Source organism: Eublepharis macularius, chromosome 5 (genome assembly GCF_028583425.1).
Source record: "Eublepharis macularius isolate TG4126 chromosome 5, MPM_Emac_v1.0, whole genome shotgun sequence".
Classification (NCBI taxonomy): Eukaryota; Metazoa; Chordata; class Lepidosauria; order Squamata; family Eublepharidae; genus Eublepharis; species Eublepharis macularius.
In genome coordinates, this window is record NC_072794.1 from 29,078,253 (window position 1) to 29,105,705 (window position 27,453).

Here is a 27,453-nt window from a genome sequence, read left to right on the forward strand (position 1 = left end):
TTATAATTCAATTAGGTTCTACTGCCAGTTATTGTAATCGTAATCCTGGTGTAACCCAATTTCCTGTTCCTGTTGTTAGGATTTCCTGTTATTAGGATTCTAGTGGATTCTCAGACTGTTTATGGCGTTAACTCAGTATTGTCAGTAGACATGAGCACGGTCTGAATTATGATTTCAAAAAAAACCTGATTTTGGTGTTTGCACCAGCGTGACACAGCTAATCGGTTCCGTCCACAGCAACCGATCCAGCAGTCGGGGGTTTGCCTGTTCGGGACTTGATCAGATGTATCGGTTTCTGTTCGGAATTGCAGACACTCTTGCGCCAGTAATTTATTCCCGGGGCAATGGAGCCAGGGAAATGAGCTGTGTTTGCCCTCCTTCTGTCACCCTCGAAACACGAATGGAATCCCAGCTTTCCTTGATTAGCAGGCTTCCTTCCAACCACGGAGCAGCAACCCAGGGGAGGGAGGGGGAAGGGGGTGTTCTGAAGCCATGGGCACAAAGGAAAGGCAAAAGGCAGCGCGGGAGGCTGCCCGCATCATTCGTCTTTCCCCAGGACAAGGGGCACGTGGGCAAGCCAGCCACCCCTTGTCCTGGGGAAAGGCTAAAGGCAGCGCGGGAGGCTGGGAGGCCACCTGTGCCGTTCACCTTTCCCCAGGACAAGGGGCACGTGGGAAGCCGGCCGACCCCTGTCTTGCGGGGCAGGTGAACGGCGCGGGCATCCGCCGAGCCACTCGCGCTGCCACCAGCTCTGCATCGCACCGGGACAGCCAGCTTGCTGCGGGGGGGGGGGTGACCCAGGAGCGCTCGCGCACAAGAGCCTGACTACGGTTGCCCTGGGCGCTGGCAACTGTAGATCTGGCCCTGGGAATGTCCCCTCCCTGAGGGGAGGCGGCTCGTTGCCAGGTTAAAAACTCCCCCCTACTCTAAGTGTGTGTGTGAATATCCCCTCCATCACTGAAGGGAGGTGGCTCATCGCTGCCTCCCCCTGCCCGCAGGGCCACCAACCACCGTTCCTATATCGCTGGAAACAGCGGGGCACCCTCCCGCTTTGGCCTTCCCGATTCCGGATCGGAAATGGAACTTGATTGGTTAGAATCGGTGGCCTGGGTTCGGCAGTGGCCCGGATCCACGAACGGCTTAATCGGTATTTTTTTTGGATCATACTCATCTCTAATTGTCAGTACTGGTCTAATGTGGTAACTGATAGGTACGTTTCGGGTTGAGTCTATAGCTTTGGGAATCACTTTCGTTTTCTCCCTCTCACAGCATAACCCTACAGCTGGCAGGGCTGCGGACAGTCTCTCCCATTGATGTTCTTTGAACTGACCTTGGGTGTCTGAAATGTTGCAGTTCTCAGTATCTTGTTTGCATAGTGTATGAACTCTGAAGGTTTCCCAGGCTGCTTCTGGGCTTGTGGTTTAGGAGGGAGGGGGTTGTATGAGTATATAGTCCAGTAACTGCTTTGAAACTTATTCCTTTCAATGGGAAGTTGTCATGCTCATAAGCATTTTACTTCCATGTACTCCAATGGACCTGTGTATGTGGGAAAAGGCTGATTTTTCTGAATAAAAGTCATTTAACCAAGGACCTGCGTTTTGCTGAAATGATCCAGGAGTCTACCTGCCATATCCTGTCATCCGTAGTCTGACACAGGGCCTGAACCTGCCAGCACCCAAGGGAGAGAAAGAAGCATACATGCCCCAGAGGGTCAGAAGGAGCAGATGGAAGCCAGCCAGCCCCACCCTCCAGTGGGAGGTTAAGATCCCTGCCAGGGGAAGTAAGGACAGCCAGGACAGGGACAGAGTAGAGGGAGAAGGCACAAGAAATACGGACAGCCAGCCAGCTACCTTACCAGCAGGACAGCAGAAGCAGCACAGGGCCATGCCCCAAGCTGCAAACAGGGAGGAAGGGAGTAATAGAGACCAGCTGGGGCTGCTGGAAGCTCAGAGCAGAGGAAGCTTAGCAGCCAGCCAAGAGAGCACAGCTATTGCTGTCCAATGCTGCCAAACTAACTACCCCAGGTACAACTGCTTGAGGCAGCCCAGGCCTATGCTAGGAGGCAAAAGAGGGGTGTGGCCTGGCAGGTGGAGCCTGGAATGAGGGGCAGGATATAAGGGAAGTCCACCCACAGGGTGGGGTGGGTTGTGTAGGAGTGTGATGGAGTGGAGGAAAGAGAATGAGTGAGCAGTGAAGAGATGGAGGAAAGAAGACGAAGAGGAGGAGGAGTAAGGCCAACAGCTGGATGGGGGCAGCTGTCATGGAAGGCTGCCGGGACAAGGTCAGGTTGAGGGGACTTGTGAGTGGACTGAGAGGGTGTGAGGGTGAGGTATACCCCCCTCCTTCCACAGAGCGGGGTCCCACATATTCCCTGAAGATCCTTTAAGGTACAGGGCAGGCCGGCCGGCGTCTCACAGGTCGGCACCCTGGGCAGAACTTGACATCCCTGAAGGTCCTTTAAGGCGGAAGTCAGGCAGGCCGGCGTCTCACCGGGTGGTGCCCTTGGCAGAACCTGACACAAACTATTACAGTATTTATTTAAACATTTCTATGCCACCTTTCCATCTCAATAGGGTCTCTAAGGCAGTGAACATCAAAATAGCATTTAAAATATAAGTCTATAAAATGTTTAAACAATTCAATAAAGCATACGCAATGCCACATCCAAGGAGGAGGACCAGTAACATTTATTGAGGGGACACCAAGAAAAACAAAAACTTCACTCACTGGTGGAAGACTACCGTAAAGTGAGACTCCTTTTTTTTAAACTTTCTAAGTATATTCTTCAAACTTTTATTTTCCTAAATATAAATCTGATAATCATGTTACCATAATAAAATAGGGCAAGTTTCTGCTGTTTCACAGCCAAATACTGGTAAAATGGTCTGTGAGAAATAGTTGATGGGTAGTGCAATCCTATCTAGTTACTCCAGTCTAAACTCATTGATTTCAAAGAATGTGGCCTGGAGTGATTCCACATAGGATTGTACTGTAAATATCCAAACTCTACTTCTGTAGAGCAGTGAATAACAAATACTCATAATATAGATAGGTAAATAGCTACATACACATTATTTCTGATTTTCTTTCTCCCTCCTTCCCATCTAGTTTTTTTCACACAAGCTGATTAAAATATTGAATGAGGTATGTTGTCTGTCTTCAAAAGGAGGTTATTTAATGGAGCTTTTATAGGCCGCTCTGTGAAAAGCTTTAGACAAGTCAATAAAAAGGTCTCTGACCTGTGAAGGCCATTATCCATAGCCTGATGAATGTCATCCATAACCTGAAGCCACGGGGAAGCTGTTCAATATAAAACTTTTAAAAAAACCCAACCCCTAGAACTGGTGGTTTTTAGGTTACCATTCCTCTTGCTTCTACAATTCTGGGAGTGTAGCAAATCTGCAGAGAAACGATATTGTTGAATTAGCCACTTACAAATAATGCAGTCATCTGCTGATCATAGTAAGTGGTAGTAAAATAGCTGTAAAGGCTTGATTGTGGGATCAAATCCTTCCTCTGCAGAGGGAGCATATGTAGGAAAATGCACCAGAATGCAAAATCCTCATGATCTTGACAGGAAAGATCCTCAGGCAGGCAAAAATTTAATCTCCTCCTTTTTTTTTTAGTTCTTTCCATCAAATCCTAAATAGGTATATATTTTTGGAAGTGTTTTATCATTCCCTCCATCAGTCTGCCTTGAAACAAGGATGGCGGGGCAGCCAGGTGCGTTTGCTAGACTCTCTGTAGATCTCTTGTTCTCTGCAATTGCTGACATGCAGCTCTTATAACTTAGAGCAGTGCTGTGTATTTTAATGGGGAGGCACAAAAACCCAAATCCTTTGCAGTGTGTATGTTTATAAAAACATGCATCAGATGGGAGTAGCTGCAGTACTCTGCCTTATGTGCCCCTGATGGAGAACTTGTGTATTAGTCCTATTACAGTGCAGTCCTGAGCAGAGTTACTCATCTAAGCCTATTGACTTCAAAAGGGTGTAATTTTTTTTAGGGCTACTCCGTTAGTAGCTTTTCCTTATGGAATACAGCATGCCTGTCAAATAAACTTCAGGAAGCAGCCCAGAATATTGTTGTACTGAGTTTGGCTTCTCCACATTTAGAAATATTTCTGCAGTGCAGAGCTAATTGGTACTGCTGTTTGAATGAAACTACATGTTCTTATTTGTTCCTAAATGCGACCTTCTCAAGTTAATGAGAAAGCATTGGAGCGGGGAGAATTCATAGGGCAGAATCAGCAGGTAGAGAGTGTTTAACCAATTCCCGTGCTTGTTGATCCCTCCCACCACCACCACTATATACACCTGCTTAATTCTAGTTTTGGAGCTCATGTACAGAAAAATGCCATCAACATTTGCAGGGGCTGGCTGAAGGAGGAGAAACTTTTCTCTGCAAAAGACAGCATTCCCTTCCCCCATCCCCAGATTACAACACATATTGGGTGTGATTTCCTTATCTGTCTCCAAATATATGCAGTTGGGTCCTGAGTCTGGTACTTCTGTACTGTACTCTCCTTTGGTTCTTAGCCACAATTTGAAGAACAAGGATTTGTATTCAGAAGTCTAAAGTTCAGTCCTTAATATGTCCAGTTAAAGAATCTTGGGAGGTGGGATTAGAAAAGGCCTCCATTTGCTGCCTTAGAGTTTTGCGTAGTTGTTAAGAGTGCGGGACTCTAATCTGGAGAACCGGGGTTGACTCCCCACTCCTCCACTTGAAGCCAGCTGGGTGATCTTGGGTCAGTCACAGCTTCTAGGAACTCTCTCAGCCCCACCCACCTCACAGGGTGATTATCTTGAAGATAATAATAACACACTTTGTAAACCGCTTTGAGTGGGCATTAAGTTGCCCTGAAGGGCAGTATATAAATCAAATGTTATTGTTGTATAATGATTTTTTACTTTTGTATTTTGCTTTATACCCTCTTTGATCCCAAGTAGAGATGGGCACGAACTGAAATACGAACCAAAGTTCATGACGAACCACGCCAGTTCGTGATTCGCGAACCAGCGGTTCATCAGAGCCCATTTCTGATGAACTGCCACGAACTTTAGACTGGTTCGTTTGGTTAGTTTGGTTCGTCACTGCAGACAGCCTGGCGCCGATCAGTCAGTTTCCTAGGCAACAGGGGATGGACTTCCTGCAGACCTTCTGCTGACCCAGAAGTGACGAATTGCTGACCTGGATGTGACGTTTTCATGAACCAAATGAACTGGTTTGTGAACCGAGGTAGGTTCATGAAAGTTTATGGTTCATGAATTGTGACAAACCACACAGTTCATTTTTTTCCCGGTTCATGCCCATCACTACTCCCCAGTAGGGACCCAGTGTGGCTAACATCATTCTTTTTCTATTTTATCCTCATGACTGGCCTGTGAAATTTGGATGAATGTGAACTGTGACTGACCCAAGGTCACCTTGTAAGCTTCCATGGCAGAGCAGGTATTCAAGCCTGGGACACAGAGATCTTAGTCTGACACTGTTATGGCTCTCATATTGGGCTAGCGCTTGACAGGCCAGTGGTCATATACTATAATAATCATTTATTTTTATTTACATCATTTATAGTCTGCCTTTCTCACTGAGGCTCAAGGCAGATTACATAGTGTAAGTCAAATGCAGTTAACATCATGGATATCCATTATAACAGTGCAATAGGATTTGGATTGCATAAATCTGAAACGGGGTTGAAAGAAAGAATCAGCCTTCAAATGGGGTATGCTAAACAATGCAAAAATTACAAAGTACAAGCACACTTATAACAGCAAACAGAGCACAATAGTATAGTCCACAGATCTTATCTCTGCCAAAGTGTCTTTCTGAACCATTTTTTTTACACTAGAGCCCTATTATCTGTGTAAAAATGTCCTCAAGAACAAGGATCTTTGTAGTACAAAAGTACAACATGGGTATTAAATTCAACCTATTTAAACAGATTCCAGTGTGCTTCTTCTTGTCTTTGATGAGGAACTTTTATCCATTTCTTGATTGCTCTAAATACTTCAGGATGAAACCATTTTAAAATTTATTTTTGGATTTTTTTGCAATGAATACCATCTGATAAATGCAAGGAAGCTGAGTAGAAATTAAAACTCATATAGTAGAGAAACAGTTTCAGAGAGTGATTATGTGGTAAGATGGCTAAAGTGGAAGTCTTAACTAAATCTAGTTGAATTTTTAAGGTGCTACTAGACCCGACTCTTTCTTAACTAAATAAATTTTCTCAAGCACTTGCTAATGCACAGAAGAATGGAAGCTTTCCTAAGACAAAGCTGCTTGCATCTATTTTGTGGACAAGAGGCAGGGCTTATTCGCTCTAATGCATATTCAAACATTATTTCAGGCAAATTGCTGGGGGGTTGTCTTGTGGTGTGGGATTGATGATGATTACCTCAAGGAGGCGCCTGGTGGAAAGGTATCACATGTCTTGAGTGAAGCAAATTGTTGATTCTGTACTTCAATGGCTTTTCAATGAAGATAGCTAATTGTTTTTCCTTGCAATATTCTGATTGCTGATCCACAGATGGGATAACTCTTGTGAGTGGCTGGTTGCTTCTAGGGGTGTGCAGGAGGGGGTTGATTCGGGAAGCAGGGAAAAATTTCGGAAATACCTTAATTCTGAAGTGGCAAGCCGCTTCGGAATGAAGGCACTTTACTCACTTCGGTATGCTCCATAAATATTCAGAGCATACTGAAGCAAAGGGGGCAACTCCCCCACACCCCAGGGCAACCCTTCCACCCCCACCCCCCCCGGGGAACCCCTCCACCCCCCATCCACTTACCTGGCAGGAGGGTCAGCTGTGCTGAGGGTCAGCTGTACCCCCATAATGGGTGGGGGTGGGATGATGTTTAAAGGGCCCCGCCGCTGCTTGCAAGCAGCGGCGGGGCCCTTTAAATTCAGCCCCAAAGCGTTCCGAAAGCTTCAGAAAGCTTTGATTCTGGATTTCCAAATTGGGGCCAGCATGCTGGCCCTGATTCGGATATCCAGAATATTTCCAAATTGGCTTTGCTTTGGGTATTTTTACCCGAAGCGAATACCGAAGCGCACAGCCCTAGTTGCTTCTGGAGCCCGATGGGTCCTCTGCTCATCTCACAGCTATGCGTGTGAAGATGGTACAGGCCTAGCATCCTCTGGTGCTGTACTCTAATGGCTCCGTCTGTCTCCTGTTCTGGCATGTGGAGTTAGGGCTGCACCTTGCAGTAAGAAGAGAAGACTGTGAAAGGTCAATCCACTGAAGGCCTCAGCTTTGAAGTCCTGGCATGGGAAAGCTTCTTCAGCACTAGCAATTACAAGGAAAATCGGATCAAATAGGACAAAGCAAATAGGATCTATATAAAGCTGTTTCCAAAAGCATGTTAAAAATTATTATACAGATTTACGTCTTGGCAAAACATTTGGTTTTGAGGATCAAAATTATTTCTCTGTTCTGCAACTAAGTATTTTGCCCACCCCCCTCCCCAGCTACTTAATGATGCTTAAAGTATTTGCTGCCTGTGGTTCTTGGTTTTGGGCAAGCAAGAGAGTATTCCAAGTCAGGATTGAATGGAATAGGCGCCGTACTGGTATGAGAAGGAAGGCTGAGATCAAGAGTTATTGGCAAAGCTCTTGCTGTTTTCCTGGTCTGTTCTTGGCACTCATTATTACTGGAATTGCTTGAATGTTTCAGGGCCCTTTGAATATACAGTCCAAGGAGGATAGGATTGCCAGGAGCCATGCCAGTTGTGAGGTGTTTCAGTTTATCGTAAATCAATTTGAGAGGTTTCTACTGTGTGGTACTTGGGATTTTTATTCCTCTCACTTAGCCTACTTTAAGATCTTGGCTTCCTTAGTAGGTAGCACTTTTATCTTGTTCAATGAAAGGTCCATATGGTCTGAGAGAAAGAGGGAGCGAATCTTTTTAATTAGAAAACATGGCCACCTGTTCAGGCATTAATGAATGATGAGCATTAGGCTTCATGTATCTACTTAAAAATTGCAACTGTGGATTAATAAAAAAAAAAAACCCACCCACCCTCAGTTGGGCACAGATACCATCGTGGCTGAAATAATCAATTAATAATTAAGTGGCTAATTTTAGCACCCTGTAGCCATACAGTTTCCTGGACACATACTGATCAGAGCAGAAGTTGATTGATTGTGTAGGCTATGCAGGCAAGCGTGCTGTGCTGGGGCCATATGCCATCGGGCATGGAGTTGTTTATTGCAGGATTTAGGAAAGTGAATTCAGAAACTGCAAGCAGAGATGCTCTTGCCCCACTCTCCTCCCCCCCCCCCGTCTACATTAATCCAGTTGCTTGTCAGTGCTCCTCTTGTCACTCCTCCCGTCATTAGTTTGTTGTCTGAAATCTGCGGCATTACAAGTGTATCTTCTGTACATTCCCTCTGGAAAGAAGGGTACAATTTTTCACAGAACATGGCTTGAAAGCTTATATCTAGTAAGAACTTTTCCAGAGGGGAAACCCAATGTTATTCCCTTGTGGCAGAAACAGCCTAGTCCTTTGGCAGATACATATTGTTTGTGAATTATATACACCGCGGCTGGGAGATTGCTGTGCAAAATTCAGATATCTACAGTTTAAGAACAGAGGACAATCACAACAGGAATAATCGATGATCACAATCTTCTTAGCTTTGTTAAGCTAACGTGATGCTTCTTGTGAGAGAAAAGTCCAAGGCAACCACTGAAAAATCTTCAGATTGTATTTTTCTTTGCCGCTGCCTTAGACTACTAAAGCAAGAATGTCCAACCTATTGAATAAGATGGTTTCTCCATATATATGGGGTTAGATCCCAAGACTGGTCCACCAAGTCTCCTCCAGCAGAGGCAGATTTCCTTCAACAAGATGGACTTCTCCATTAGAGTAAGAAGAGAGTTGTAGAATCCAACTTAGTGGAAGAGAGTTGCAGGATACAACTCTTCGTGCATCCGAGGAGTCATTTTCCCATTCTCTCAGTTTCCATTTCATTAGTCTCCAATACCAGCTAACACAAATTGCAGTGCTAACAGCCATTAGCATCAACTGTGATTCCTTGATCCAAGTCTGCTAACAGGCTTCAAGTCCAAGTTTAAAGCAGACTTTAGTAAGCGTAGGATTGATGCTTACACCATGGTTGATGCTGACATGGAGGGGAAAGCATGGAATCCTTGGGGAGTTCTCTTAATCATGGTAATAAGATCAGGAAACACTGCATCAGCATCATGGTTTGTGGCTGTTTTAACATGTGGTATGTAATTCCCCATTAAGGATGATCAGAAGGGGGCCAATTCACATTTAGGTAGGGATCAGAGATCTTCCGCATGTGTTAATGATCAGTGCGCGTGCACAGACCCGATAGATTTTAATTAAACCTGACACAAACTCAAAAGCGTGGAAAATTGAATATGTTCCTTAGCTAAGGAGATGTTTGTGTTGCTGATTTGTCTTTTTCTTGGTTTTTGTTCTGCGGGAAACTGCACAAATTAAAATGCACTGGTAACTCTCCTGAAGCATGTACCCTTCAGATGCCAACAGCGCTTTCATTGCCACAGTGGAATTGTTAAGGGCAGCAGCAATCTAAATGGTTTTTATTTTATTAGCAGAAATTCTATTTTCCTCTAATTAAAGAAGAAGTGCAAGGAACGATCAAATTATTTGCTTCCATACAGAAATAAAAGAGGGGTTAAGTACCCCCCCCCCAAAAAAGTCTTGTCCTTTTCTTCCATTTTAATGATGAGCTGCCTATGATTAATTAAACCTTTGGCCTGTTAGATCCATGTGTTTTAAGCTACAGCTGGGTGGGGGAATCAGATGGTGACATTATGCTGCATTCCTGTAATTTTTTTCAGGTACTTGAATCATTGAATGATGAGACCTTACTGCTATCCATAGCCTTTCCCATATGCTAATGATTCTTTTCCCGCCCCCTTTTCCCTCCTTCTCCCCAGATCACTGTGTTCACTATTACGATCTTCGGAACACTAAGCAGCCAATCATGGTCTTCAAAGGGCATCGCAAGGCTGTTTCATATGCAAAGTTTGTTAGCGGGGAGGAAATAGTCTCTGCGTAAGTATCTCCATATTTGCGAGAAGTGACACTCCCTGATTCTTATCAAATTTCAGAGAGCTTCGTTCGTATGTGGCTTGTGGGTGGAGAGTGTGCGTGCGTGAACTGTCATTCTGTTCAACAGATTGGTGTGCTTTTGTTAGATTATAATTATAAAGCTGTTTCTCACCTCTGTTGGCTGCGCACTCTCTCATGAGCGCAAAGGAGTTCAAGAAAAGCACAGGCATAAGGGACATTTGCTTTACTTTTGTAAGCTCCTATTCAGTAATATCTCTTTGGAAGGATCTGTTATATTTCTCTTTGGTCATATTTGCAGGTGATCATATAAAGGATAGAAAATAGTATGCTTTCTACTCCTGAAAGTAGTTATTTAAACTGGCTTATGTTCCAAGAATTGCAGGGGTGCCCCCTGCTGGCAGCATACAGCTACGCAGCCGAGCCTGGTTTTGGATGATAGCACAAGCGCACATTTCGCACAGGGGCAGGGTAGAAGAAAGGAGTCCTTTTCTCAAAAGTTGTAGAATTTTTATAAAATTGATAATGTCAGTGTTTTTATTTAACTTGCTAGCTTTGGAAAAGGTGGTAGTCACTTGGAACAGCATGACCAGTCAGTATTCTCTCAGGCTTCTTCCCTTTCATGCACCTTTGTGCAATACAGGGGTGATAGTACTGGTCTGTTTTAGAGATGCTTGCAAGGATTACTGAGATAACAGGTGAGGGGTACTTTGAACCCCATTTTTAAAAGCCATATAAATGTTATGTGCTATTTAAATCACACTCTGTATTCCTCTCCCTCCCTTTCCTCCCCTTAAGACCTCCAGATAAGAGCATAAAATATAGTTAAGTCTTCCCGACACATTTCACAATATTCAAAGCCATATCCATCTGTCTTGGGCAACTGGAACTCTTCTGCTCTAACAATCATATTTTTCTTTTTTACATCGAACTGTAATAATGCAACATTGAAGTTGTCTTCAATTTGCCTTACCGCATGCACAAGTAAAAACATTCAGGTTGATAAGATCTGAATACAGCAACCTGCTCCCGTCCAAAGCTCACACGTCATTAGCGCTGCAATTAAGGGAGAAACATTTCTCATAAAACTGGAGATTGAGCTGATTTTGGTAATTGCTTACAGTGGCAATATCCCCTACTAAAGGGAGAAGAGGGAATCTTCTTCCTGTGTGATCAGAGAGCAGCAGCACGGATGGGACCTTGAAAGGACAACATGGGCATGTCCTGCTTGAGAGATGAGCATTTGCAAATGCTTGTTCCATGGCCTTAGGAGCTGTATTGACAGAGCTGTCAAATGCAGTTGATGCAATAGCTGGGCAAAATAGAGCTATGAAGAAACCTTAGGCTCTTCTCCCTCCTTCCCCACCTGTGCTATAATTTAATATTGCAGAAGGCAGCTTATGCTTGTGTTTGATATCCAGAAGTTGGCGGTAGCAGAGCTTTGCCAGTGATTAACTGCATTAATAACAACAACAAAATTCCCGTAATAAAATATAGGTTCTTTCCATCCTAAGCTTTTTTTATGGATTAGGTGGATTCATTCTGCCGTGTGTTAAATTTTGACCTCCAAGCTGTTCTGAACAGCTCGCCATTTAACCAGGTTTATCAGTCCCAGGTGCTGATTTACACACATGCAGATCCTATGCATTGTGACTAGCTTTTAAATGGGTACACCTTAAGAAAGCTTGTGTGCAGCCCTAAGATCAGGCGCTCCTTTCATTTTGTGTTTTGTTCCCACTATTAGGTTTTGCCTCTATAATTTAAAAAATAAAAAACTCGGGGTGGGAGGGAGAGACATACTCCACTGAGCCATCTGGAAAAAACAATTCCTCTGCCTCTGCTGTAGCTATAGCTTGCAGCCAGAATTTGTTCAGATGCCAGAACTTCCTTTCCTAGGTTACTAGATACGGATCCATATGATCACTGAATGCACATATGAGGGAGTGGGATCATGCCTACGGCCCTGCCCCCAACACTTGCGTATTCAGGCAACATCTGCAGCAAGCCCTTATGTGTTCAGAAGTGTACATGTGTAGGCTCCTCCAGACCAATTTTAGGCCAGGCAACACCTTGCGCTTCTGACTTTTGAGGGAGGGTGTTCATGATTTTATATCTATAAACTGCCCCTTGGCGGGAGGAAGGTTCTGATTGCTAATAAGTTAGGGAGAGATTGTGAAGTTTGCTTTGGCTCTCTCATGCATGTTCACATGCACACACACACACACACACACACACACACACACACGCACGCACGGACTCTAGGCAAGAGTGCTTAAAATCAAAAACTGTGATCCTGTGTACTCCTACATAGGAATAAGCCCTATTGAACGCTGGAAAGTAAAAGTCTATGCTTACCTGAAAGAGCATAAACATTCTTTTAAAATTTACATCACTTTGCTTTCTCTCCAATGGAGACCTAAAACGGCTTACATCAATTTCTTCTCTGTTTTATCCTCATAACAACCCTGTGAGGTAGGTTAGACTGAGAGTGTGTGACTAGCCCAACATCACCCACTAGCTTTTGGTCCCAACTCTACCTTTTAAACAACCAATGTGACCTAATGAATGATACGTCTGCTTGAGAGCTTAGGGAGTTACATTCCAGCCCTTGCATATCCTTTGCATCGCCAGGGAGCAGTCACTGATCCTCCATTTTTAAAAAATATATGCATTGTTGTAAGTAGGTGATGACATGATTAAATAATGTCTTGATCGTCTCTTACTCTTTGACAAGTGTGTCTCCTGTGTGCTGTGCCTAGATGTCTTTGGGTGGTCGATCTGAAAGCCCACATTTTTATCTCCTGCATTAGGATTAAGTAGGATAGAAAAAAACCAGGGAGTGGCTTTGCGTTTAGGCATCCTGGATGGTAAATGCTCAAAGGTTTGATTTAAAACTAGGGTTGTTTCTGTATAATGCAGCTTTCTGGTTCTCTCTGTTGGGTAATGGAAGGCTCCCATTGGGGACCTGTTTCATAACCCAGTCGGGAGACACACTGGTGCCAGTGCATGTGTGTTTGTGTGATGTTTTCACATTCCCTGACAAAATGTTAATTAACGTTATTTGATGGCTTGTATCATTTTTCCCCCCTCAGGTCAACAGACAGTCAGCTAAAGTTGTGGAACGTAGGAAAGCCACACTGTCTGCGTTCCTTTAAGGGTCATATCAATGAGAAGAATTTTGTAGGTTTGGCATCAAATGGAGATTATATTGCCTGTGGTAAGTGAAAAAAGCCATTCAACATAGGGGGCTAAAATGTACTGTCAGTTTCAAGGGCTATGTGAGTGGCTAGTGGGTGCTGTGTGTGGCACTGTGTAAAAGCACGTAGGTACCCCTTGGCCCCTAATATGTTACAGAACTGCTAAGTGTCTATAAGAGATCCATCCCCCTTTAACCTGTGAACAGGGATTTGTGTATAATTATAGGACTGAGTCATTAAGAGAGTTATCACAGTTGCATTTGCTTTATTTTCAACAGCGCCGATTCTCATGGACAAGAGCCATGGTGCCCCCCCCCTGATAGTAACAAATATCTTCTCAGTTCCCCGTTTTTGTTTGAACTTTTTGCTTGACTTTTCTGCAGAGCTTGTAGATTTTGCTGTACAGTATTTTTTTTCCAAAGCAAAGTCAACTGTTTTGAGGTGGAGGGAGGGAAGATGGAGGGGAATAATCAGAGCAGCAACTTAAATTTCATCAGGGGACAATTTCCAGCTATGGTGCCTGATTCTATGCATGCATTCGTCTCCCCACAAAATCTTGCAAGCATCGAATACTCATGAAAGCTATTGATTGCCGTTTGTTTCACAAAATATGTACTCTTACAGTTATTCTACGCTATCTTCAGAAAACTCTAGTAAAGTGCATGGGATTCCCTTCAAGTACTTGTGCTGCTTTGAGCATCTCAGGGTACACTCAAAAGTACGATATGAGATGGGCTGGGTTTTACTTGAAAAAGCAGTCTCTCTTTCTCCATTTCTGAAGGCATTTGCAATAACAACTTGCTTCCCTCCCTGCCAAATCCTGATGATTTTGTTACCAGAGAATCCCAAACTCTTGTTACAGCTGTCTTTACTGTTTGCGCACAGATAGACCTTATGTGATCTTTGACTTGGCAAGACTACCTGGGTAATGGAATTATAAAATCATGTAATTGGAAGAGACCCAAGGATCTATTTCCCCCCTGCCTTAAATATTTGTTACACTTGAAGCAACCTCCCCAACTGCTGGTCCTATCTCTTTTAAAGAAACCGGAGAGGAAGGTTCCACAATTCTCTCCTAAACAGTTTATTCCTATGACAAACTGTTCTTTAACTGTGATTTTTTCCCCTTCCCCTTTAACAATTTAACATGCTGTAATTCAAAAATATTGAAGAATAATTGCCCACCATTCTTTTGCAGGCTCTCTAAAATATTTGAAAGGGTCATTGTGTCTTTCCTTTATTGCTCTTTTCTGGAGCTGAAAAATAACCCAGTACCCTCCACCTAACCTTATAAGATGCCCTTTCCAGACATTTTATCACCTTTTGTAGCTTACCTTTGAACCCTTTACAGCTTACTAGACTCCTCCTTAAACTCTGGTGCTCGGATCAAAGCAGAAGGAATATGCCGCTCAAGAACAGAGACATCCTGTAGCATCTTGGAAGAGATGCTTTGTGTTTAGTCAGTTTAAAATGGTGTTAGCCTTGAGAGCCAGCGTCTTACATTGCTGACCCTGGCATTGCCTCTATGTCATGTATCTTCTATATTACAGTTAATGGTCTGTTATGCTTTAGTGATCTTGCTCATTCCTATCTTGAAGTTCTCTGCTGTAACTGGAAAAACCAGCTTTTGATTGGCTGTGTGAAGAGTGGGGTAGGAGTAACCTGGTACAGATCTTTAGGAACCCCCACACATTTATCTTTCTCTCTTTGTTAATTGTAGGAAGTGAAAATAACTCCCTCTACCTGTACTACAAGGGTCTCTCAAAGACACTGCTAACCTTCAAATTTGACACTGTCAAAAGTGTTCTGGACAAGGACCGGAAGGAGGATGACACAAATGAGTTTGTCAGTGCTGTATGCTGGAGAGCACTGCCAGACGGGGTAAATATTTACTTACTCTCCTATTGCGTCACAGGAAAAAAAAATGTTTCCCTACGGTGGGTTTGGCACGCATTTATTTAAGTCAGTGGTAAATTGTTGCTTAAGCACAACAGGCCACAGAAGGTCCAGTTTTGAGACAGGAAGCACCCAAAGTTTGGTGCAAAAAACTCCCATTGCCACAATCACATGAGAGCTGCTTCCTTATGGTGTTGTTTGCTGCTAGGAATGTCTTTATCGAGGAACAAGAATATATGGTGTTATCTTGCAGATGATGTTGGAGCAGAAAGCGACAAGGCCCTAGTTCTCACTGATGTGGAGATCAATATCTAACCTGTGACACCATAGTGCAGGGTGTCACCTGCTCACCTGATGGAATGTGTGCCTAGACAGACTAGCATGTTGGGAAGCGAGTTCCAGTCTAGCCTTCTCCTGGACACGCTAGGTTTCTGTATATGGAGGTACTTTCCGTCATGAGAGCCTCTACCTGCAGTTTAGAGTGGCATAGCTCAGACACGGCTGTACCAGTAGGCCCATGCTTCTGTGCCTCTTCTGCAATGTATGAATGAAACTAAGGCACTAGGCACTCGCAGGCTAGCTGTAGAAATTATTCAATTGCATTTTGTGTAATTGGAATGATAGATGGTGCTTTAAAGTAAAGTTAATACAGTGTAATGGCTGGGATTTTAAGCTCATATAACCCAGTACACCTCCACCCCAATTTATTGCTATTAGAGAACATTAACTTGTGTCATATATAGGCTTTTGCATTAAAAGATGCCATTTTGAATGAACAGTTAATATAAATGGTGACAGAAATATGGGTACTGTTGGAGTCTTCCTAGCCTTTTATACATAAATGTCTCTACCCGCACATTTCATTTGAAACTGTCTCGATCCTTTTTAATGTAGGAACTTTAGCCTTGTTAAGAAACATTTGTTCGACATGTACGCCTTTCACTGAATCCTGAACTTATAATAATGGCATCTGAGAAGGAAACACAACATGCTGTTTTGACTGTCTCGTTCATCCTGATAAAGGCACACATGGCAGCTTTAGTTTCAGCAGTTGTTTGGGTTTTTTCTCCAGAGAGGCCTGTATCTCAAGTAAATTAGGACCTGGTTCTGAGGACCAGAAAAGAATAAGGTTCTGAGATATCAAAAAGACAAGACACGGAAAAAAGATATTAATGAGACCGCAAGCTGATTGATAATAAAGAGGGAAGTGTTGTAGGCGAAAAACTGTAATGGATTAATAATATGGCTATTATGTTTCTTACTGTTTTTACTTTGTAGATTGATTTGCAGGCTATTCCTGGCCCTTGGTAGTTGTCTTCTTGTTATGTTTCACTTTCTCTTGTTCTCTTTTAACTTTTCCACAATAAATTTTTTTTAAAAAAAATTAATTTAATTTTTTTTAAAAAAAATTAATTGTAAATTAGGACATGGTTGCCCAGTCTACTCTGCAGATTGCAGTGTAAGGCTGCTGCAAGTGCTATTCAACAAACTAACTTGTGAATTCAGATATAGCAGTAAACCTCAAACTGTGCTTAATTAACTTGCTGCAAATTCTAGCTTCAAATCCTTAGTTTGTTGGATTGTATGCATTAAGACTTCACAACTAACCAGAATTTAATTCAACCGCAGTTGATTGTAGTGGCTGGATGTGGCTTTGCCTCCTTGGCAAAGCAGCCGTTTTGCTCCCAGTAACTCTCCTGGAGCATATGAACTGAATGGGAAGACAGTTCTGATTGCATCTCGGAGCGCTCTCTCCTTTTCCCCCTCAGTAGGCCTGTTGTGGGGAGGAAGATGGGCAAAGAAGAGATGTGGTCCCCAAACATCCAGACACAAGGAGGTCGCAGCATTACTCCAACACAATTTGAGTTGTACGGCCTTCCTCCTTGCCACATCTGTGAGTGTGTGCTGAATGGGGGAAGGAGCACCATTCTCTGACCAAATGCTATAGGGAAGAGGAAGTGAGAGGTCCACTTGCATGTTTTGGACTGCTTTTCTTCACCAAATCCATCCTCTCAATATTTCTCTCTGCTGTTACACCTTTGTTTGGCAAAGAGGCTAACAGACTGGGCCAGCCCTCCAGAAGCCCATTAAACAGAGCTGCGGTGTGTTATTAAATGGTTAATGAAACGGTTTTTAAAAATGAAACCCATATTTTGTGTATAGCCCTTTGTATTACAGATGCTTTGTGTGAAAGTTGGTTATATACTTAACCTGTGCAGCTTCTTGATGCCAGGTCAAATAATGGGTCCATATTAGCCAAGTATTGTTATCAAAGAGCAACTGTTATCAAAGAGTCTTTTCCACCCCTGAAATCTGTTTTACTGGAGATTTCAGGAATTGGACTTGGGAACCTTCTGTAGGCAAAGCATTAGCTGTACTATGGAACTGTGGCCCTTCCTTGTAGTTTGTGAATATTTAGAATTTAGTGATGTGCTTCTTTTTTTTTTTATTCATTGCTTTCCACTTGTTTTTCTGGTCAAGTGTTCATTTCCACTTTTCCTAAAACAATTAGCATACCTTCTTTGAGAGAGGAAAAAAACCTTAGCAGTTTGGTTTGGTTCAAAGAAAGCTGCCCTGTTATTCTTATTTTACCTTCAATTATAGCAACTACCTTCCCATTCTACACATTTCAGTAGCAACACTTTGTGACTCACTTGGTAACATGTGTCACACATCTTTGCCAGCAGGCCATAACAAACCTATTTTTATAGTGCTTCTAATTGCCACTGATGTACTTTCTGCATGCTCTTGAAATGTTCACTTTAAAAAAAAAATCACTCCTGTCTTAGGATAGAAAATAGTGTACACAAATAATAGCTTCCACGTACAGGCTTGATAAGGTAATCCAGCCATTGTTTAGAGGGCTGCAATCTACCTCCCTCTTCGCTTACAGATTCCCTTTCCTTTCCCTGTTTGGTGCGATCTGTACTTTGCCATAATACCTGGCTCAATACTTCACGGCTAGGGCTTGACCTACAAACAATGATTTCTGATTCTGTTATGGAGGGCAAGTGCTACCTTTAAGTTCTGAATTTGGATGTTATGACAAAACTGTGTTTTTGTACTAAGTGAGGGTTCAAGGAACCAAAGTTATGTTCAAAGGGAATGGAAGATCCTTTGAACTGATCTGGTGAGTTAGGATCCACCAACTGGTAAAAAGCTTATGGGCAGATCACCTGACAGTTGGCAGTGAAAGCTGGAAAAGAGCAGTATACAAGAATAAAGGGAATGAAGGATGATCTCCAGATCCTGTGGTTTTGCATTATTGCTGTTTTCAGTCTCAGAGACTGATGATGCAAAATACATTCAGATGTGAAAGCTCACTATATAAGACAGCTTTGTGAATATCCGAGAAAGGGACTTCTTAACCAGTGAATGGGTATGACATTAATCATAGGTGTCACCTGAGTTTTGGTAGAGTATCTAATTGAGAGGGGGTTGTGAGGATTACGTGGAGGAAAGGAGAATGATGTAAACTGCTTGGAGTCTGCATTGTAGAGACAGGTGGGGTATAAATGAAGTAAAGAGTATTGGTGAACTCAAAATCAGATGGTTTATGTAAAAAAGATATTGTCTCAGGTAATCAGCATCGTTGTAAAAAAGCCATTCAATTCCATGCTTCTTGTGTTGCTTGCATCTGTCTGTGCCTGTCGGTAAGCAGGATAGTTACAGCATGTTTTTTGATAACTTCAGGGAGATTCAGATAACAGAAGAAAACTGCATGCAAATTAGGCAAGGAAAAACCTTAGAGCTTTTCAGGGAGAGGACAGGAATTATATTAATCTACAGTTGTAAGTGATTCATAAATTAGCTTTCTGCCGACAGGGTCAGTGTTGTTGGCTCGCTTTCCCCTGGTACTCAGCATATATAGCCTTTGTGCATCATGGTGAGAGTAGCCTGCTAAATAGCAAGCCAGGAGGCGAGAATTCAGGATCCTTCTCTCCACTCGCCACCACTCTTACTGTTCAGTACTATTAGCGTATTCCTGATATTTCTAAATTACTTCCTGTTGGTGGTAGTTCATGTAGAACTCCATGTCTGCTTATGTTCATTGGCCAATTTTTGGCCAGTTTTGTTGGAAGGGTTGGTGTATTGTAATATTTGTAGTAAGAGGAGTGGCTGCAAAGTGCTGTAACAGAGAATTTTGCAATATAGTTTGCTTCCAAAGGTCAAGATCAGGTATTTGAAAAGTGAAAAATTACAGAATTAGCCATCTTGCAAATGTTGATTGTTACGGATTCATATTCTGAACTTCACCTGCATTTTACCCAGAATAACCACTTTAGAAAGCATTCAGCCATGGAAAAATGGTAAACACATCTCTCCAATAATGTATGAACCTGATACAGGAGAGGGAGTACTCTCACCCTTCCAGCAAAGGAGGAAAGATTTAATTAGTTTCTTCCAGACTGGAAAGATTTAAAATTTGTGTCAGTGAGACTGTTAGAAGGTGATGACCCTCTTCTTTCATGAAGCACATAGTATGTCAAATCGCCTTCACTATTTACATGGATTAGAAAATTCTTGAGCGAGTGAAATAGTTTGGACAATCAGAACGATCACTTCTGTATTATTGTTTGGCAGTTATTAGGGGCTTTGCTCAACATGTGGGATACAGTCCCTCTGAAGATAAGTATTTAAGTCCTATTGATCATATAATGGCAGTGAATGGGCTTGCCTCTCCCATTGAAATGATAGCTTAGCTGAATTGTACCTATAACTTACTTATTTACATGGCAGTAGTTTTTCCCGTTTTTTCACATCCTTGAAATTGCAGTAATTTATTTTATGCCTAACCACCACCACCACCCCACACTCTTATTGTTCCTGTGTGATGGAAAGTGCCATCAAGTTGCAGCCAACTTACAGCAACCCTTCATGGGGGTTTCAAGGCAAGAGACTTTCAGACTTTCAGAAGTAGTTTGCCATTGCCCACTTCTTTGCAGTGACCCTGGATTTCCCTGGTGGTCTCCCATCCAAGCACTTCTCAGGGCTGACCCTGCTTAGCTTCTGAAATCTGGGGGCTAGCTTCCCAGATAGGCTAGCCTGGGCATTCCCATTTCTCCCTCTATTCTTATCCCAGTGAAGAGTGAGAAGAAAGATTTGACTCTCAACAAAATACATGCACTTTATTCTTAAACCCTTCTTGTGGGTTGTGTAAATATACATTGGCCATCGTGTCTTTTGCCCAGCTTCTGCTGTTGTCTCTGCATTTTATTTATTTATTTAGAATGTTTATACTTCACTGTATTGAAACAGTACAAACACCTCATTCTACAACAGGAAATGTGGAATCTGCTCAGTGGGTTCCATGTCTCAATACCCTATTGCATTGTCATTGAATGTCTGAGCCATTGATCGTATTGACTCTCGTTGTGTAATCCACCTTGAGTCTCATTAAGAAAGGTGGACTATAAATAATGTAAATAAGTAAACCTGCAAACACACACGAGATACATTTTTGCAGCAACCAACAGATTTAAGACTTTAAAATTTGCTGGTCTAGTAACTGGACAACCCAAACGCTGTTTCCTCAAATGAAGAACTGTCCTTCCTACTCAAAATATCCATGGATATAGGGAAAGCCTTGGATTCTCTCTCATGAGAGTAGTTCGCATCCAGCTGGAGTCTTCCTGCCTTCTCTGTGTAATCCAGGTTTTGATGTGGGTACAGACAGCTCACCATAACATCAGTTCGGTTACAAAAAGGGAAAGCATGTAGTTGAGCAAATGTAAAGAAACGTATCCTTTCACCGTAGGTCTAAAATTTGCCTCATATTATGGTAGACAAAAGCTTCCTGATTTCAGGTTCTGTGCGTATTTCTGTTTTCCACAAAGCTGAAGGTGGTTCCCAGTTCCTTATTCCCAGTTCCTAGTTCCTTATTCCGAAACCCAAACACAGATATTGGGGGAAATTGAAAAGCAATTCGGATTGCTTCGGGAAGCTTTGGGGCCTTTTTAAAGGGCGCCCTCCCTCCCACCACCACCCCACTTACCTGGTGGCAGTGGAAGCAGTGGCCTTCCCTGCCACCTTGCCGGCTGCTGCAGAGGTCAAAGCGGCGGCGTGGGCAGCGGAGGCACCAGCTGCGGCCTTCCCTGCAGCCCTGCCAGCCGCCGCAGAGGCTGAAGCAGTGGCGCAGGCGGCACAGACACCAGCATTTGCTGCTGCTTTGCCGGCTGCCGCGGAGGCCAAAGTTTAGCGCTCCTGACACCTTTCCAGGAGTCAACCAGAACCAGGTAATACCAGATAAAAAACCATACTAGTGATCAAAATATAATATTAATGTTTTTAAAAATGACAAGGCCCTAACAGCTTTCAAGGTAATATAATACTAAGCTGAGGAAGGTGCTGGTCCAAAGTTTATATATAGGACAATGGCATCTGTGAATCTGGGTGCTTCACAGGTTATTTGGGGGTGCCTAAGCTGCTTCCTGTTTCAAAGCTCAGTTCTTGCTGGGTGACCTTGGGCCAGTCACACATGCTCAGCCGAACCTGTCTTACAGGGTTGCTGTGAGTATAAAACGGAGGATGGGTGAACAATGTAAGCTACTTTGGGTCCACACTGGGGAGATAGGCAAGGTATACCTTGACACAACGAATCTGGCCACCTGGGTTCAAGTCATGGTAACATGAGTAATGCGATGAACTGTAAACACAACTTCTGGGAGGCAATCTACTCTAAAATAGAATATTAATGTTTTTAAAAATGAAAAGGACTTAAGGGCTTTAAAGATAACATATAGTTTTGTGAAAAGCAACAAATAAGGTAAATACTAAGCTCAGGAAGGTGCTGGTCCAAAGTTTATGTATAGGACAATGGAATCTGTGAATCTGGGTGCTGTTCCAATTCACTCAAGAACTGGGCTTTGTAGGAGGACCCAGCATAGGTCCATTTAGGGGGCAGAGTCCCCTGAATGTGGAGATGTATGATACAGACCTCTCCAAACTCTATTTTGGAATGCAGAGCTTTTCAATTTTCCCCCAATGTTTGTGTTTGGGTTTGCGTATAAGGAACTAGGAACTGGGAATAAGGAACTGGGAACCAACTTCAGCTTTGTTTTCAAGCGGCGTATTTTTTCTGTTGTTTTTCAGCAATAGTGCTAATTTCTGGTTGTTGTGGGTTTTCCGGGCTGTATTGCCGTGGTCTACTTTCTACTTGTCTTTTTCGGCTCCTCGATTTGTTCAGTAAACCCTACCAATTGGGCAAGGGAACTGCTTTGATTGAAATCTGTTAGATGGGAAGTACTGTCACCTTTTTTACATTAACTTACACATGTGTATTATTGAAGGAGAATGATTTTGTGTGCTGAGTAATTTTCATGTCGTGTTTTCCTAGAGGAATCATGCCTGCATGTATTTGCATATAATGCTTGTTAAGTCTGTTTCCTATCGCCTTATAGATTCCCATAGTGAATGCCATTTCATACATAAATAATTGGAGAAAGGTGCCTAGCCTGCTTTAGCAACTCTGTACTTGGTTATTACCACCTCAGGAGTCCTGCTCTTGAGATCAACATGAGACTGTCCTGCTGTGTTATTAGTGGCACACTTGCAGCTTCAAAATTTCAGTGTTTTGACACTTCGGTCCTTCTACAGGGGCCTTTAGATAATGTGATTATGCAGAAGTACAGGGGTTTTTATTAGAATAAACGCTTTTTTAAAGATTTCTTTTATAAAGCATTTTCATCTGATTTCCTACTCATGCCACTTTGACCAGACACAGGGCTCCCTAGAGTTTCCTCTTCAGGAAATTGTTTCTCACTCACAAGGAGGAAGTTTTACACTGTGAAGACTCCCTGTCTACCATTCCTTAGTCTACATGGATTGCCTGCAATTAGCAACCATATGCTTTGTTTGATCTCAGAGGTCACTGTTTGGAATAGGCTCCCCTAATTCTGTAACCTGCTGTAATTGCAAAACCAACTGCAATTCCATTTTAGTTTTACAGTACAGAAATTAATGGAATGTCAGCAACAAGCTTGGTTTGCTTTTTTAAAAAAAAAATCATTTGTAGAGAGAGAATAATTGTTTTTTTTATTACCTGCTATTTTTAAATTCATTATCACATTGCCTAAAATTGTACTATCTACCAACTCACCTGCTTTTCCAAAATCACTGGAGTTGGTGCACAGCTTTTCTGAGATCTTGGCTCCTGCTTTTAACTCCTATGTTCAGACTGTTTCAATACAGTTTAAATTCATTATATATGCAGATGTTAAGAATGTATGTTGCTTCTTAAACTGGAAAATTGCCGTGAAATATTTGAAAGTATTAATGTAAGAGACAGACAAGTTGGAAAAGGAAGGAGTCAGGCAGATGTAGACAGGCTGGTATACATTATTTTTAAAAAATAAAGGTATTGGGGACTTAAATCTAGTAAAAAGTCAATATTGGCTTGTGATATTTTGTGGTATGACCTGGCACTACAGTATGAACAACTGATTTTTGATAACTTTCACTACTTCTGGAAATGGTTTATAATTTATGTAATACAGATTATTTATTTATTTATATTTTATTTACGCTATTTATAGTCCACCTTTCCCACTGAGATTCAAGGCTGGTTACAAAGCATGGATCAGTACAATCAATTTCAAAGACATTTCAGTACACATGTAATAGGGTATATACCTAGGGGTGTGCAGCCTGAAAAGATTCGGGTTTCCGCTTCGGATTTATGGTATTTTACTTGCTTCGGTATGCTCCGTAAATATTTGGAGCATACTAAAGTGAGGGGGGAAACCTCTCCACCCCCACCCCCCTAGGACAACCCCTCCACCCCTCACCCACTTACCGGGCTGGAGAGAGAGCAGGAGGGCCATCGGCTGGGCAGCGGGTTGCCGCTGCAGCGGCAGCGGCGGCAGCAGCAGCACGAGGCTGCAACAGCCTGGAGCCAGCCAGTTCCTCTGCCGCCACACCGCCTCCTGAGCCTGCAAGGCAGTGGGGAAGGCCGGAGCCGCCTCCTCCGGCCCTTCCTGCCCCTCAAATGGCCACGGTGCTGCAGCAGCCATTTGAGAGTCAGGAACGGCTGGAGAAGGCGAAGAAAACCCTTCCTGCCCCTCAAATGATTGCCGCAGCCATTTGAGGGGCAGGAAGGGCTTTCTCCGCCCACTCCACAGCCCCGCGGGCGGCGGGGAGGGCTGGAGCCACCGCTGCCGCCGACAAGGTAAGTCTGGGTGGGTGGGGGTGGGGGGCTGGGGCTGGGGTGATGTTTAAAGGGCCCTGCTTCTGCTCGCAAGGAGTGGTGGGGCCCTTTAAACTCAGCCCCAAAGCTTTCCGAAGCATTACAAATGCTTCGGAAAGCTTTGATTCGGGATTTCGGAAATCCCGAATCTTTATGGATTGGGTCCAATTCGGGCGTTTTCCCCGAATCAGATTCCTGAACCGCACATGCTTATATATACCTGCAAGTTTGCAAAGATTTAAAACCAGCAGAAATCCAATACGAAGTTGAAGAAATGCTGAAAACAGAGCATAATTAATTCTAAGATTGACATTTTAAACACTATAGGGTTTAGTCAGTAGGATCATACTTATAGTAATAGTAATAAAGTTTACATTCATCATACCTCCAGTGACAGCAAAAAAGTCCATAGTCCCTTCCCATTCCTCCACCAATGTATCTCTCCAAGACAGCCTCAGTACACTACAGCCTTCTTTTCCTAAGTTAAAAAGCCCTCTTGAATAATTGGTTTTACATAGTTTGTGGAAAGCCAGAAGAGTGGGAGTTTTCCTAACCTCTTCAGGTATGCCGTTCCATAAAGTGGAGGCCACTACAGAGAATGCATGTATACAGGCAGCTGTTGATTTTTTGCCCATGTGCAAGGTGGTACCTGCAGAAGTCCCTGATCGGATGACCAAAGCTGCTATGGTGGAACATAGGGAGAGAGGTAGTCTCATAAATATGCCAGACCAAGGCCATAAAGAAGAGCTTTGTAGGCAATAGCCAATACTTTGAATTGAGCCTGGTAACTGATAGCCAATGGAGTGACTGCGGAATGGGAATAATATCCATGGTCCTCCTCACTCACAAATTCCCAATTATAGCCAAGCTGCAGCGTTTTGCACCAACTGGTTTCTTCGAGTTAACTTAGAGGGAAGACCTATGTAGAATGCACTGGAGTAGTCTACTCTTGATGTTACCATGGCAGGGATACAGACAGCCAGATTGGCCATGTCAAGGTAGGGGGCCATCTTCCAGGCTAGAATGAGTTTGTGGAAAGCATTTTTTGCAGCTGCCTTAACTTGCTTTTCTAGCACTAGTTCTGGATCCAGTACTCTTAACTTAGTCTACAAGGGTCAGACAAACTCTATTGAAAGTGGGAAGTACAGTATCCTTCAAGGTCTCTGCCTTCCCAATGAGCATCACTTCTGTTTTGTCTGGATTCAGTTTCAGTATGTTTGCTTTCAACCATTTGAGCACAGCTGTCAGGCAGCCACCCAAGATCTCTACTGCGTCACCAGGAGATTCAGATAGCAAGATACAGAGTTGGGTGTCATATGCATATTGATGGCATCCAATTCCAAAGCTACACATGAGTTCATCTAAAGGCTTTACATAGAGGTTGAATAACATGGGGGATAAGATTGTGTCCTGTGGAACTTTCTCCTGAAAATGCAGGTGTGTAGATTTTTTTGTGGGTGTGGGTGCGCTCATGCACAACCTCATGCACTCTTAGGTACCTTGCAATTTAGGTAGAAACTTATCTCTGCCCTAACTGCATTGATGTTCAGTTGATGATTTTTTCAAAAGGGCAGTAAATATCAGTATCAGTAACCATAGCTGAAACCATGGGGTTTTTTTCCAAGTTGGATTTTTGTACTGAAAAAAATGTCTAGACTGGCTAGTCCCATTTCATGAGACAGTGTTGTTTAAAATAGGCTAAACCTTTTCTCTGAGCTGGTGTGGGTGTGGCAGATTCCTTACCCATGGTTAAAGAATTAAGGGCAAGCCACAGGACTGCATATTCCTATCCTTACACTAACCATGTTTAAGGCTTACCTTGGCACCATCTTTAACCATGGATACTTTGCTTAACCCCAGTTTGTCCTTTGAGTTTCTTCCTTAAACAGAGCAGCTCTGAAAACAATTCCTGTGTATCTGGTTGCTTTGCATAGTCCTTTTTATGGGCAGTAATAAGCCAATGGAGCTGTCATCTCCTGAGACCCACAGCATACTTCTTTTTGAATTTTGCCTCTTGTTCAATGGACTGAATGCATCATGCCCTGTTTAACTTGCAGCTTTATCGGTAGGTATCTTGATGAACCAGTATGATTTCCCTGTTGAAGGGAACATGGGGCTGCTGCAACTTTTAACATAACTTGTTCATTGACTGTCAACTCTAACCTCTCGGTTTGTTAATTAGACTTTGCCATAGTAATTGCTTAATATTCCAACAATATGTAAATGCAGTTTTTAAAAGTCTATAGGCCAATACTGTTTTTACCTGCCTCAATTTAAGGTTTTAATCAGTCAGCTTTGCCTCTTGGTGAAATTGAAGCACTGATGTGGAAGCAGTTGCACCTAGATTTATTGGCCTTGAACTACTTCTGTTTCTAGTTTAATATGGTGAGGATAATTATCATTTTGCTTTTAATAGGTCTCTCTTCACTTCCACTCTGCACTATGTTGTGTTGCAGAGAGATCAGTTTAGGCAAGAACTGAATAAACGCAAGTTTATTTAGTGTCATTGGAGCGTGACAAGCTTTTGGTGGCAGAGAACCAAATAGATCTTTATCTTTTAAAACAGCTGCATGAGGTTGGTTAGCAACTCTCAGTTCAAAGATCTTTCTCTCTTTTTTGGTGCCTTCATTATTTATGCATCTAAAGTGGGCAATTTCATTCTCTCCGTGTGTCTCTTTAGTACTTTAAAAGTAGAATTGCCAGGAGCCTAAGTGTGTAGAGTTCTAAGGAAGGATCTCAGATTCCTTGCAGAAGGAAAACATGACTTACAGAATGAACTGTTCCAATTAATTTTGCCCATCTTTCCAGCTGAAAGCATTTTTAATTGAAAAATTTTGCCACGAACTAATAAAGGTGCGTCAAGAAGTAGGAGGCTGATGGAGTGCATTGGGGTGCGTCGCTATGAGGGTTAGAGGAGCTCAAAGAAATACCAAGAAGTGGAGTAGAAGTCCGATGATATAAAACCCCAGGCATTCTTTAGTTTGAGGCTGCAGTCCACTTGTACTTACTCATTCTTCAGTTTACTGATGCCTGAAATACATATGTATTAATGTATATGAACAGCCGTCCAGTGTTCTGTAGTTCTGTGACTTGGGGAAATCCATTGTC

At 42.8% G+C, this 27,453-nt stretch overlaps 1 protein-coding gene across 2 annotated transcripts in view; it reads left to right on the plus strand.

The window, feature by feature from the left end:
- Nucleotides 1-27,453, plus strand: part of COP1 (COP1 E3 ubiquitin ligase) — a 184,174-nt gene that overhangs the window by 125,143 nt on the left and 31,578 nt on the right. For both annotated transcript variants that reach the window (XM_054981241.1, XM_054981243.1), the window contains exons 16-18: nt 9,936-10,053; nt 13,161-13,285; nt 14,986-15,146. In XM_054981241.1, the coding sequence (XP_054837216.1) occupies nt 9,936-10,053; nt 13,161-13,285; nt 14,986-15,146 (404 nt within the window). The remainder of the gene's footprint in view (nt 1-9,935; nt 10,054-13,160; nt 13,286-14,985; nt 15,147-27,453) is intronic.